General features: G+C 42.7%; 1 protein-coding gene across 2 annotated transcripts in view; it reads right to left on the reverse strand.

The window, feature by feature from the left end:
• Positions 1–919: 919 nt before the first annotated feature.
• Dennd5b (DENN domain containing 5B) overlaps positions 920–12618 on the reverse strand; it is a 125164-nt gene continuing 113465 nt past the window's right edge. For both annotated transcript variants that reach the window (XM_021636450.2, XM_021636449.2), the window contains 4 exons: positions 12489–12571; positions 11892–12018; positions 10433–10607; positions 920–6338 (listed from right to left, as the gene is read on the reverse strand). In XM_021636450.2, the coding sequence (XP_021492125.1) occupies positions 6155–6338; positions 10433–10607; positions 11892–12018; positions 12489–12571 (569 nt within the window). In that variant the 3' untranslated portion in view covers positions 920–6154. The remainder of the gene's footprint in view (positions 6339–10432; positions 10608–11891; positions 12019–12488; positions 12572–12618) is intronic.

Here is a 12618-nt window from a genome sequence, read left to right on the forward strand (position 1 = left end):
TAATCTACAAAGCAAGTCCAGGACAGCCAAGGCTACACAGAGAAACTCTGTCTTAAACAAAACAAAAACATATTCATGATGTCTAGGGAAATGGCCCAGTACATAAAGTCATTGCCAGGCAAGTATGACAATCAGAGTTTGAATCCCAAGACCTTAGTCAGAGTCAGGGTTCTCTAGAAAAAAACAGAATGATGGAATGAGTACATACTAAGAGTGGACAGTGAGTGGGTCAGACTGTATAGATATGTGCCCTGACAACCTACACTCAATTCCAAGATCCCAAAGGTGGCAGGAGAGAGCATTCATTGTACAAGTGCACAGCTGCACCTGGCTTAGAGGTTCCTATTACTCAAACACTCTATGTCTCCTTGTTTGCAACAGTTAATCTTATGCCTCACCTTAGATAGGCCAGGCTACATTTCCAGATGTTGTGGTGAAATTTTTTGTTTGTTTGTTTGTTTTTTGGAGACAGATTCTTGCTATGTAGTCTTGGCTAGCCTAGAACTCACTACGTAGACTAGGCTGGTCTCAAACTCAAGAGATTTTTGGCCTTGCAAGTGCTGGGATTAAAGGCCTGTGCCCAACCCGATTAGTATTTAAAGAGCGAAGGTATAGTTCAGTGGTAGAATGGTTCCCTAGCATGTGCAAGGCCCTTGTTCCCTGCATCCCACCCTCCCCAAAATGGGTAGAACTCATCTAATTAAATTGAAGGCCTTAATACCGCAAATTCCAAAAAGAATAGTCTTTTCTGCAAGGGGTGAGGTAGAGTTCACTTTCCCCACCTTCACTGGATAATTATATGTTCAGCAGGATTTTCCTTCCTCCTTTTCTAAATAATGGTTTTGGTTTTAACTCTTGCTTTTAAGTCTCTTGCAAAACTTTTAGTAATCTCCACCAATAATGAAACAAAACAACAAAGTATCAACCCCACAGTTTTATTCGTAAAGAACAAAGCATGAAAAGTCATATTTAAATGTACTCCAAAACCTGAAAAATTCATGTCATGTCAGCTTGTTTGATATGTTAAAGTGCTTAATATCACAATACTCTTCAGATTTTATATTATGTTCAGATGGGGAGGGGGAGAAAGTTCCAGTTCTGACATACATTGTTAATAATACAAAGAAAAACAGTGTAATTTAAATGCAGAAATAGTAATTAAAAACAAAAACGAACATAGGATATCTTTGTATGTGGCTCATGTGTAGCTTAATAATTTTTTTTAACACCTTCATTTGACTGACAACAGAAACTCCTTACTATCCATATCAAGATTTGTTTAAAATACATGTTGGATCCAACCCAGAAGGCCCTGGGCCAAGCATGGCTTCTTCCTAATTAGCTGAGGATATGCTAGAACCCTTTTAAAGAGGAGGGAAGTTTATTTGGAACATTTTTTTCAGTCTGATATGAACACAAATACCTCAGTGTGTCCTCTGAACTCAGATTCCATCTTATCCTTGAGAAATCAGATTTGGGAAGGTACAATCATACTTGGATTTACTGTCTCTCTTTTTCTGGGGTGCTGCACCCAGGACCCTGTGTCTGTATGTGAAGCATATATACCACCGAGCTCCACTCCAGCCCTTCTTAGATCCCTCCCATCACACTACAAAAGCACACCTCTTTAAAAAGTTTAAAATTCAGTTTAGGATTCAGCAGATTTGGATATGTTTTTTTAATACTAATTAGAGACATAAGTTTTGTTTTTCTATCTCCCAGTTATGCTAAATGATAATGCAAAAAATAGTTACACAAGAAACAAAGATTTCTAAAGATGCAGATGCTTGCCAGGTGTTGTGGTGCACACCTTTGATTCTAGTACTGGGGAGGCAGGGGCAGATGGATGTCTATGAATTCAAGGCCAGCCTGGTCTACACAGTTGGTTCCACAACAGCCAGGCCTATGTAAAAACTCTTTCTTAAGAAATCAAAACTAAAACGAAGCCAACCAACCAAACAAACAAAAAAAGACAGAGGCTTGGAGCTAGTATTTATCAAAGCAGAAGAGAGCACTGCTGTCAATCAATAAAGGTGTGTTAATACTGAAATATATAAGTTCAGAATGTCCTTTCAACGCCATGAAAAAGGTAGACAAGCTTCAGAAAATACTCACAATTCCCTAAATGAAGAATCTACTGAGAATCCATTGTTCTTAGAAGATATTCACATTATAAAGAGCTCTATTCCCAATGCTGTTATAATATTTCCCTGGGGATTTGATGTCTTTGTGTACTGCCTCATATTTTAGATACTGACACATGCTAGATATTTTTCATAACATTTATACATGTGCTTATTGTCAGAAAAGGAAATAGAAGCAACTGAGTATTATTCATACAGTGTTCTAGAAGTTCATTAAAATATTTTCCTCAGCCGGGCCATGGTGGTGCACGACTTTAATGCCAGCACTCAGGCGGCAGCAGCAGATGGACCTCTCTGAGTTTGAGGCCAGCCTGGTCTACAAAGTGAGTTCCAGGACAGCCACAGCTACACGGAGAAACCCTGTCTCAACAAAACAAAACAAACCCCAAAATATACACACACACAAAAAAAAACCCAAAACACACACAATTTTTTTTTCCTTTAAAGTCATGTTAAATAAATCCCACAGAGCTAGAAAACATTTAAAGTGAATTTTAGATGAATTTCAACCATTGCAATTTTAGGTTTCCTCTGTCAGATTTTCACTCCCATTGTGAAAGAGGGTCGGGGAAGGGGGCTTTCCTTGCTCCTGGTAGTCCACTTTCTCACTCCACATACTTCATGTGGAGAAGCTCAGTCACTGTAGGGTGCTAGGCACCCTCATAAATCATGGGGAGGTCTTCACACCTGATATGCAAACTGTTGTAAGGCCACCAGGACGGTGACATGAAGGTTGAGATCAGAGATCTCAGTACTCAAGAAAAATACTTGGAGAATAAGCTTTTGAAGAGGTTAAGATTTTGGCAGTTTTATTTTTGCTTGCTGTAGACAGAACCCAGGGTTTTGTACATGCTACATAAGCACTCTACCAGACACTGCATATTTAATATTATTAAAAATTTCTTTTATGAGTGTTTTGCCTACATGTATATATGTTCACCAGGCTGGGTGCCCACGAAGGTCAGAAGAGGGCATCAGATCCTCGGGAACTGCGCTAACAGGGGGCTTTGTTACTATGTGGGTGCTGGCAGCTGAACCTCAGTCCTCTGCCAGAGCAGCCAGTGCTCTTAACTGCACAACCATCTCTCCTTGCACATTTAACTTTTAAACAAGGTGTTTTAACCTCACTATGGGAATATTAATTTTGGTCCCAGGTATTTTGCTTTGAATTTATTTGGACAAACACATAAAAAGAAGTGGTTTTGATTATCATTTGCTCTGAGGTGATTCTAAAGCATTGGACTAGTTAAAAAGAAAAAGAAGAGGAAAGCACAGCAAGAAGGATGCCTGCTGTAGATCCCGACAAAGCCAGCTTGGGAAGAGTCCGCTCGTGCTGTGAGATGAGCGTTTCTCGTACGGGTTCAGTTTGTTATGGGCACACAAGAAGTCTGACTTCCTGATCATTTGCAGTAGGTAAGCCCAAACTCAGTGGAAGTGTTCCCTTATTTATCCCCCCCTAAGGTCTGTATGGTGTCTACATATTAGACTTATTCTGTAAGGCTAGACTTTACCAGCAATGGGAAATTCACAGGAATGGGCTCCACCAAGGCCCAGCCGTGTGAGCAGATGCTGTACCAAGGAGAAGGGCAGCCTCTGAGACAGTGCTTGGTATTTTTAATCAGTTATTTCACTAGTCTATCCAAATGATATCATGTGGAACAAAACCTTATAGGTAACTTTTTTGCTTTTGGTATTACTTTTTAAGTAAGTTTTAAACCCAAGCTGGAATGTAACTCTGCTCCCACTTTTACAACAAACTAATGTCTAAGAGGTTAAGATCAGTGTGCTAGGCAGAGCACTCACTTGAATCCGCTCGCTTAGGAGGTAGAGGGAGGTAGATCTGTGAGTTCCGGGTCAGCCTGGTCTACAAATGAGTTCCAAGGCCAGCCAAGGCTACAGTGAGATCCTGTTTCACAAACAAAAACAAAACAAGACAATTTAACTTAAATACCAATCCTTACTAAGTATCGCAGGAATATTGCTTCTTATCCGCACAGGCAAATAAAAATTCAACAGGAAAATACTAATAAGTCTTGAAGGTTGGTTTTATGCAGTCTAGTGTGGTGAAAAGCATAAAGCCTAAACCCTGTGCTGTCAGGGGGAGAGGCAAGAGTGAGTCTCTTTGATTCTTAAGTGTTCTATTTCCACGTACAGCATGAAGAGGCTGCAGCAGACTCAGCCGTGGATCTGTCCGGCCGTCAGCCCTATGGGAAAAGTGACAACAAAACTTGGTATGGAGCGTGCACACACAGCTTCTGGATGTTTCCCATAGGAGAGCTGTCCCTTGGATAGTCTCAGACTTCTATAAACACTTGTGTTTTATGTAAACAAATCTCTGGCTTAGCCAGGTCATCTAGAAACATGTTCTAAGCCCTTCCTAAGTGTACCTTCAGCAACCCTTTTCCTCACACTCCCAGGAGCTGTTCCCTGGCTTTATATGGTTCCTGACAAGGGCACTGAAGCACCTATCTCTTAGTTTCCTCCTCCAGTAAATAAGGAAGACAACACTGGTGGCAAGAGCCCAGGACCCTGAGAGCCTGTGGCTCTGGTTTTCAGCTACAACAGGGAATAAAACCTGGAGCTCTTCTGGGGCGATTTTGCTACTAACAAGGTGCCAGTGCCTAATTATAGTTCTGCCACTTATTTACCAGAAGATAACGACTTATGTAATTGTTAACATATTTATTTAACTTAAGTAAGTAAGCTACCAAACTAGAAAGTTATAACTTCAGGGCTTCCCAAATTGTCTCAACAACTTGCCTCCTCAGCCTGCTGCAGTAGCTTTTAACGTTTCTGGGCCACAGCTTTACATTTCCCTGAAACACCCAGAAAGCCTTCATTCTTTCTCTCTGCTTCTGTTATTTGCATTATCATGGTCAACAAATACTTTCACAAAAGCATTCCAAATCACACAGAGACCCCCCTCCTTCCACATTCCTTCCGTTTCCTGAGGGGGGATGGGCAGCAGAGCGGGTGGCTGGAATCTAACAAAGACAGAGCTGGCAGTTTATCTCTGTTACAGGGTTTGGATGGCTCAGTTAAAAGTCCCAAGTCACACTTCTTCTTGCACTTATTCTGAGTGTATGGCTGATACGAGAAAATTCATTATCTCCAAAGTACTGTCAAACAACAGTAATAAACCAGGTTAATCTTTCCAAAGTAAAGATGTTATAGTTCCATGCTTCTCAGAGCTTCTTGTGTTCTTTCTAATTAGCCAAGCTCTTGGGATCCGGTATTTGCACACGTGTGCACGCTCGCTTGCACACTCTCTGGGTATGTGTGTGCCTGTGTGCTCGAACACACAGCATCTTCTATGTAGCTGTCTGGCCTGCAATTCTGAAAGATCCACCTGCCTCTGCCTCCCAGTGCTAGGATTTAAGGTGTGAGCCACCAAGCCTCCCTGTGATTTGGTATTTAAAATACTTTAATTTTTTTTTCTTTATGCCATCTGAAAATTTTTCGCAAAACTGGAAGAATGACTCATTAAGTGATTTATAACTTAAAGATACCATGAGGACTTTGTACATTGTGAAGAGCTATGCACATTCAGGACACACAGGATGAGAACTCCAGGAGGAAGGCTGCTTCCAAACAAAGCATTCTAGTTCTACCTGGAGGGAAGAGAAGTGCCTGGGTGGCACTATTTACAATAGCTGGCTTCTTCCCGACTAGCACCATTCTCCCACCCCCGACATTGTTAAGCTACTTATTTTAAGTCACGGGAATATTCAACCTAAGAAAAGTATCTTATTACAGTAATATAATTTCTTAAAGATAGCATATTTACACACTTCTAACACATGAAAATACTCTATTTTATACTAAATTTTGGGTTCAAATGAACTACAATACAGCACTTTGCCTTGTCTGCAGAGTGGAGATTGTTCAAACTGGGGCTTCCAGTGCACTGCCCCAGCAGGGCCCACTATGGTCAGCGCAGTCCAAACAGGTCCCCAAAGCTGAGGAGGACTTGGAAGCCAGGGGAGGATGAAGAGCTTCTGTCGCCTGGTTTACACATCTACCCCTTTGATTAGTGATCCTTCTAAGACTATGGTGAAATCCTTTATGGTCTGCAGAACCCGGATGAGGGAGTTGACAGTCATGTGGTCTCGAAGGAGTGCACTCTCTTCATACATTCGAGCGATAGCAGGGCACTCTGCCAACAACGGAATCCACTGTGGGAGCAGGTGATCCCTGCGGGCAAACAGAAACAGCAGCTATACTCTGGCAGACACGCAGTATAGCTGCCTCCTGTGTCCTTCTTCCCCTTTAATTATCACTCTACTGACACAGCGGCACAGTAAATGAAGAGTTCTAGGAGCAGCGGTGGTGGCAGCACATGCTTGCTTAGTCCAAGCACTTGGGAAGCAGAGGCAGGCATAGTTCTGTGAGTTTGAGGCCAGCTCCATCTATAGAATAAGTTCTAGGCTAGTCAGACCTACACAGTGAAACCCCGTCTCAAAATAAAGTAAAATAAAGACATTTCCCAAGGAATGTTTTCCTTGGAGAAGGCTAAAGTCTTGGAGGAAGTTAGAGGAAGAATTTTCCCAGGAAAAAAAAGAGAAGGAGAAGGAGAAGAGGAGAAGGAGAAGAAAAAGGAAGAGGAGAAGGGAGAAGGAAGAAGAGGAGAAAGAGGAGAAGGGGAGAAAGAGGAGGAAGAGGAAAGGAGGAGAAGGAAGAAGAGGAGGATGAGAAGGAGCAGGAGGAGGAGAAGAAAGAGGAAGAAGAGGAGAAGGAAGAGGAAGAATAAGAGGAGAAGGAGGAGGAAGAAGAAGAGGAAGAGAAGGAAGAGGAAGAATAAGGAGGAGAAGGAGGAAGAGAAAGAAGAGGAAGAAGAGAAGGAGGAGGAAGAAGGAGGAAGGAGAGGAGAAGGAGGAAGAGAAAGAAGAGGAAGAAGAGAAGGAGGAGGAAGAAGGGGAGGAGGAGGAGAAGGAGGAGAAGACGATCACGACCACCACCACTTACAACTTGTAATTTAACCTTGTAGGAGACACTTGGGAGCTTGGCCAATGATGGGTGGGACCACAGCTTGGTCATTTTCCCCAAGTCAGGCCCTAAGAAGGACTGGGCATATGTATTTTTATATCCGTCTCTCTTTCCACTGTGGCCATCTTGCATAAACGTCTTTTCACTTTTGTAATTATTATTTGTGTGCCTGTGTGAGTGTGTATGTGCGCATAGTGACTATGAAGGCCAGAAGTGGAGAATCACACCCCCTGGAGCTAGTTACAGGAGGTTGTTTGTTGCCTAATGTGGGTGCTGGGAATTGAACTTGGGCCCTGCGGAAGAGCAGCGAGCACTTTTGACTGCTAAGCCATCTCTTCACTCCTGCTTTTCACTCTAACTTTGGCTCTTTTACTTGGCTTAACCATCATAGGTGGCTGAACCCGGCTTGTTGTGGCACAAGCTGTGACCCACAGTTAGGCAAAACCAATACACAATGTGTATATACCAGTGTTTTCAGTTGGGAGGGTAGGAGCTAGATGGGTGTCCCGTCCCACTCAGTTCTGTGTTGACGTCAGTACAGACTGGAAGTAAGGGTGTTGGTCACACTTCCTGTTCCCCACTCCTGCCTGCCTGGCAGTCAGAGCCTAGCTGCAGGCTTGTATGTACTGAGTGGGCTCTAATTTCTCTCTTCAGAGACCCTGCCACTCTGTCTCTTGTGCAAGGACCTCAACTCTCCTTGCCCACCCTTTCACCAGGTCGTTGCCTCTAATTTTGTTTTTTTGTTTTTTTTTCTCTGTATTGCCTTGGCTGTCCTAGAACTCACTCTGTAGACCAAGCTAGCCTTGAACTCAGAGATCCCCCTGCCTCTGCCTCCTAAGTGCTGGCATTCAAGGCGTGTGTCACCACTGCCCACCTAGTTGTTGTTGCCTCTTTTGTCTGTTTGTAAATGTTAGGTCTCAAACCCAGGACCAGCCTCACTTATTACCTGCGGTTCCTCCCTGCATAGGTAGCCCATCTACCCTAAACCTTTTCCTTTTCGGGCCTTCTCTTCCCTCAACCTGATCCCCTGGCCATTTTGACTACGCAAGCCTTTTGGCCCAGGCTGTTGCTTTTGATTCCTGCCTCCCCTCTCTTGTTCTCCCTCCGCCTTCTCTCTGCCCCTGCTCAGGTGGCCATGTCCAGCCTGGGCTCTTCCCTCTGCCTGCTTTTCCCTTATATTTACAATACAAACTTCTCCGTGCTTTACAATAATCACATGCTCCTTTTATGTCATTTTTTCATTCAGTGAATTACTCGGCTAATTAACTCTGTATTCCCCAGCAATCCATCAATCCCTCTTGAATAAGGGCTGGCCAAGCAAGCACTTTCTGCTGAGCTTCTCTCTGCCTCTTTTTGTTCTGCTTAGTTTTTCTGGTTTTTGAAATAAGGTCTCCTTATTTAACTCATTCTGGCGTCAGCTTTACCCAGAGTGATAGGGGTGGTGAGAGAATACTAAATGAGTGAATGAATTAGAGGCAGACTTTCATAACTTCAATGTTAAACAGCAGTTTATGTCCTTTAATTTTTTATGTTACTATTATTATATTTTTTGGTTGTGCTGGGGTAGAATCCCAGGACTTTGTGCACTCTAGGCAAGCTCTCTACCACTGATTTACATCCCAAGCTTCTCTACAAGAAAGAAAAGAAAAGAAAAAAAAAAGAAAGAAGGAAGGAAGGAAAAGAAAAAAGAGAGAGAGAAAGAGTAGGGCTGGCAAGATGGAATAGTGGGCAATGGTGCTTGCTGCCAAGTCTAATGACTTGGGTTTGAGCCCTGGTTTCCACATAGATTCTTAAAACTGTCCTCTGACCTCCATAAAGGTGTCCTGCCATGGCCCCCACCCCCTGTCTCCTACACACACTAAATAGATAAATACATAAATGTAATTTAAAAGCATTAAAAAACAGACAGCCACCACCATGTTGGCGCATGCCTGTAATCCCACCACTTGGGAGGCAGAAGCGTTCAAAGCCAGTCCAGTCTACACTGTAAGTAACAGGACAACAGGACTTCACAGCACTGGCTCAAAAACAAACAAACAAACAAACAAGCAATTAAGCAAGGTGAAGAGCAAAATCACCCAGAATCTGACCAGCAGAGAAGCAGGAATGCTAGCACAATTAACAACCACTTAAAGCCTTTCTCCTTTCCCAGATGGAAACCTGTAACTTTCTGGGCATCTTGCCAGAAGCCCTATTTATGGGAAAAAGACATGTTGTAAACCCCTTGTGCAAATGCCGTGTGCAAACCCTAACTTTACTCTATCAGATTATAACTCCGTTCAAGGCTTCTCCAGAAACTCCCTATAACCTCAACTTTATCAAAAAACAGAAAGAAAAAAAAGAAAAGAAAGAAGTTTCTTAGAACCCTTTTGAAATGTAACTTGAGGCCCACCAGAATGGCGCACATGGCTGATGCTGAACCCACACTGGGCATCTCCCTTTCCACAACTCCCCTGTGAGGAGCTTGTTCTCACACTTGGGTGTATCTCACTTCTTTACTTAAGTGTGTCCATTTTTCTTAATTCTCTTGCTTAAGGTTTATATTAGCTTTTTTAAACTTGCTCTGCAGTTAAAGCAAGCTCCAAATTGACTTTTCTGCCTTTGCCTCCCCAGGAGATAGGATTATAGAGCAGTGCCATGAGGAATAGCTGTTTTCTTACTATGTGACTTTAGGATAGTTTGCAAATGTATTTGGGTCTCATCCATTTCCTGCTTCCTTCCTTATAAAGTAGGTAGCTGGGGTGGAGAAGTGGTTCTGTGTTGCTAGCACTTGCTGATGATCCAGGTTCATTTTCTAGGACCCACGTGATGCTCGTAACTGACTTCACCTCCAGTCCCAGAAGATCTAGCACCTCTTCCAGGGTCTGCAGGTACCCAGCACTTAGCACATACACACATGCATGCAAAAACATGTTTGTTTGCTTGTTTGTTTAGTTTTGGCTCTTGGAGACAGGATTTCTCTCTGTAGCAGTGGCTGTCTTGGAGCTAGATTTGTAGACCAGGCTGGTCTTGAAGTCATGATCTGCATGTCTCTGCTTCCTTAGTGCTGGGATTAATGTTGTGAGCTACCACGCCCGGGAAGATAAAACATTTATACACAAAATAAAAATACAGAAATCTTTTTTTTTTTAAGATGTGTAGATAAGTTGTAACTATAACAGAAAGGTACCCAGGAAACAGCAGTCTCATAATAAAAGCTGGAATAAAGAAACCTAAGAGAAAAGTCAGAATCTGGTGTAACCTTTTCTAGACTCATGCAATGAATGTAACACATATAGTAAAGCATAACTTTGACTCTATACCTTGTTCCAAGGCAAACTAGAATCTGGAATTTGCCATCCTTCCCAATGTTCCTGGGTGCAGTATTAATAGCATTCACATAGTGGCAGAAGGTTTTGCAGGATGATTTCTGAACGAGCACATCAGCTTCATTGTCTAAAATCTGGTCAGTGGTTTCAAAATAAGCCACTGCTTTCTCTGAGGAAGACAAGCAGACTCATCAGTACAGCAGCTCACACAGAAACGTCAGAACTTTATAAGTAGTAAAATCACCCTTCATGAAGCCTCTAACCCAAACCCTGACTTTATCACTTATTTCAGATGAATTACAGAGATCTGTGGTTCATCACAGAGCAATATGCTCCCTGTTGCTGGGATTAAAGGCAGTGCCGCCAAGCCTGGAAGTTTATATTCTAATCAAGACCACATTCAGAAGGTTGGAAAGTTTATTCTTCTTAAATACCTTCATGAAATAGAAATTGGCATAAAAAAAAGAAAGAAAGAGGAAAGAAAAAGAAGAGAGCAAAGAAAGGGAGGAAGAAAGGAAAGGAGATAACAGTGCCTTTCAGGAATAAGGAAACAACGATCATCTGCAGACAGTGCCCTCTTCTGGAATAGCCTTCAACAACATTATTAGTGTACTGAAATGGACCTTATGGAGGAAATCTGAGAAGAGAGACAGTATGTAGACAGCAGTCAGAAGCAGTAACATGCAAGCTTTCCAGAAAGGGGAAAAATCACCCTTAGGTGCCTTGTCAACTTCCTTTGCTTGAAAGTTCTGAATTCAATTTACAAACACAAAATGATTCACTGAACCTGTAAAGAAACTGGGAGTTCTAGAATTTCATATACTTAAAAATCACAAAATTTATCATGCTTTTATGTTATGTGTATGGGAGTTTTGCCTTTATTCTACGTGTATGTGTGTGTACTGTGGGAGGGCAGCACTTCAGATGCCAGCAAAGTGTATCAGATCCTCTAGAGAGAATTAATGAGAGTTGTGTGTTGTCATGTGGGTGCTGGGAACTGAACCCAGGTCCTCTGGAAGAGCCGCAAGTGCTCTTAACTAATGTGCCCTCACTCTGGACCCCTATTTAATTTCTTTACTATGTATTTCATGTGTGGCTGTGTGAGGGTAACTTGTGGGAGTCAGTTCTCTCCTTCACCTGGCAGGCTCCAAGGCTCAGTCTCAGTACTTTATCTGTTGAGCTCTCATTAGTTCAAAACATGTTAGCTTAGTACTACTCTTTTTGTTTGTTTGTTTTTTGAGACAGGGTTTCTCTGTGCATCCATGCTGGTCCTGGCTGTAGCCCAGGCTGGTTGCAAACTCAGAGATCCGTCTGCCTCCACCTCCTGAGTACTGGGATCACAGGTGCACCTCACTGCTTATTATCACTTTTTATTCATTCAAAATGTTGGCTTTCTGAGTTTTTAAAGAAACACTTCAGTCATGTTATAATATCATGCATCTACTTAATTTACCTACGAAGTCCCAGATGAAGACATTCTTGTGAAAGATGCGGGCAGACTTGAACCCATGATGAAAAACTTGTTCAAGTGCAGCAACCAGGCCATTTTCTCCACACAGCAGCACTGTGAGGCTTCCTCTCTGTAGAGCACAATGTTAACACAGAGACAAGAGAACTCTGTTGCTTCTATGCTTAAAAAACACTACAGGGGCTGGAAACACGGCTCAGTGGGAAGGAGCACTGGCTATCTCTCCAGAGGACCTGGGTTCAGTTCCCAGTACTCGCACCACGGCTCACAACCCTCCACCTCCCCCAAATAACCACACCGAGAAACACGACCTGAAGACAGCCCAACAGACTGTTTTTGTAGTCACTAGAAAGGTTACAAATGAGCCCAGCTGTGGTGGTATACACTTTTAATCCCAACACATGGGAGGCAGAGGCAGGCGGATCGCTGTGAGTCCAAGGCCAGCCTGTTCTACAGAGCAAGTTCCAGGACAGCCAGGGCTACAAAGACAAAGCCTGACTCAAAAAAACAAAACAAAACAAACAAAAAAACAAAAACAACAACACAAAAAGTCCCACCACAGGGTTTTACGGCCCATAATACCTCTTTTTCAGGTTTGTGAAAATGCTTCACAATGTTGTTCACAGCTTCTCCCATCCCTTCCTGGATCTGTCCAGCACTGGGTTCTGCAAAATAACTGAGTGTAAGATAAATAAACCAAAATACTATGGGG

The sequence above is a fragment of the Meriones unguiculatus genome, chromosome 5 (assembly GCF_030254825.1).
Source record: "Meriones unguiculatus strain TT.TT164.6M chromosome 5, Bangor_MerUng_6.1, whole genome shotgun sequence".
NCBI lineage: Eukaryota > Metazoa > Chordata > Mammalia > Rodentia > Muridae > Meriones > Meriones unguiculatus.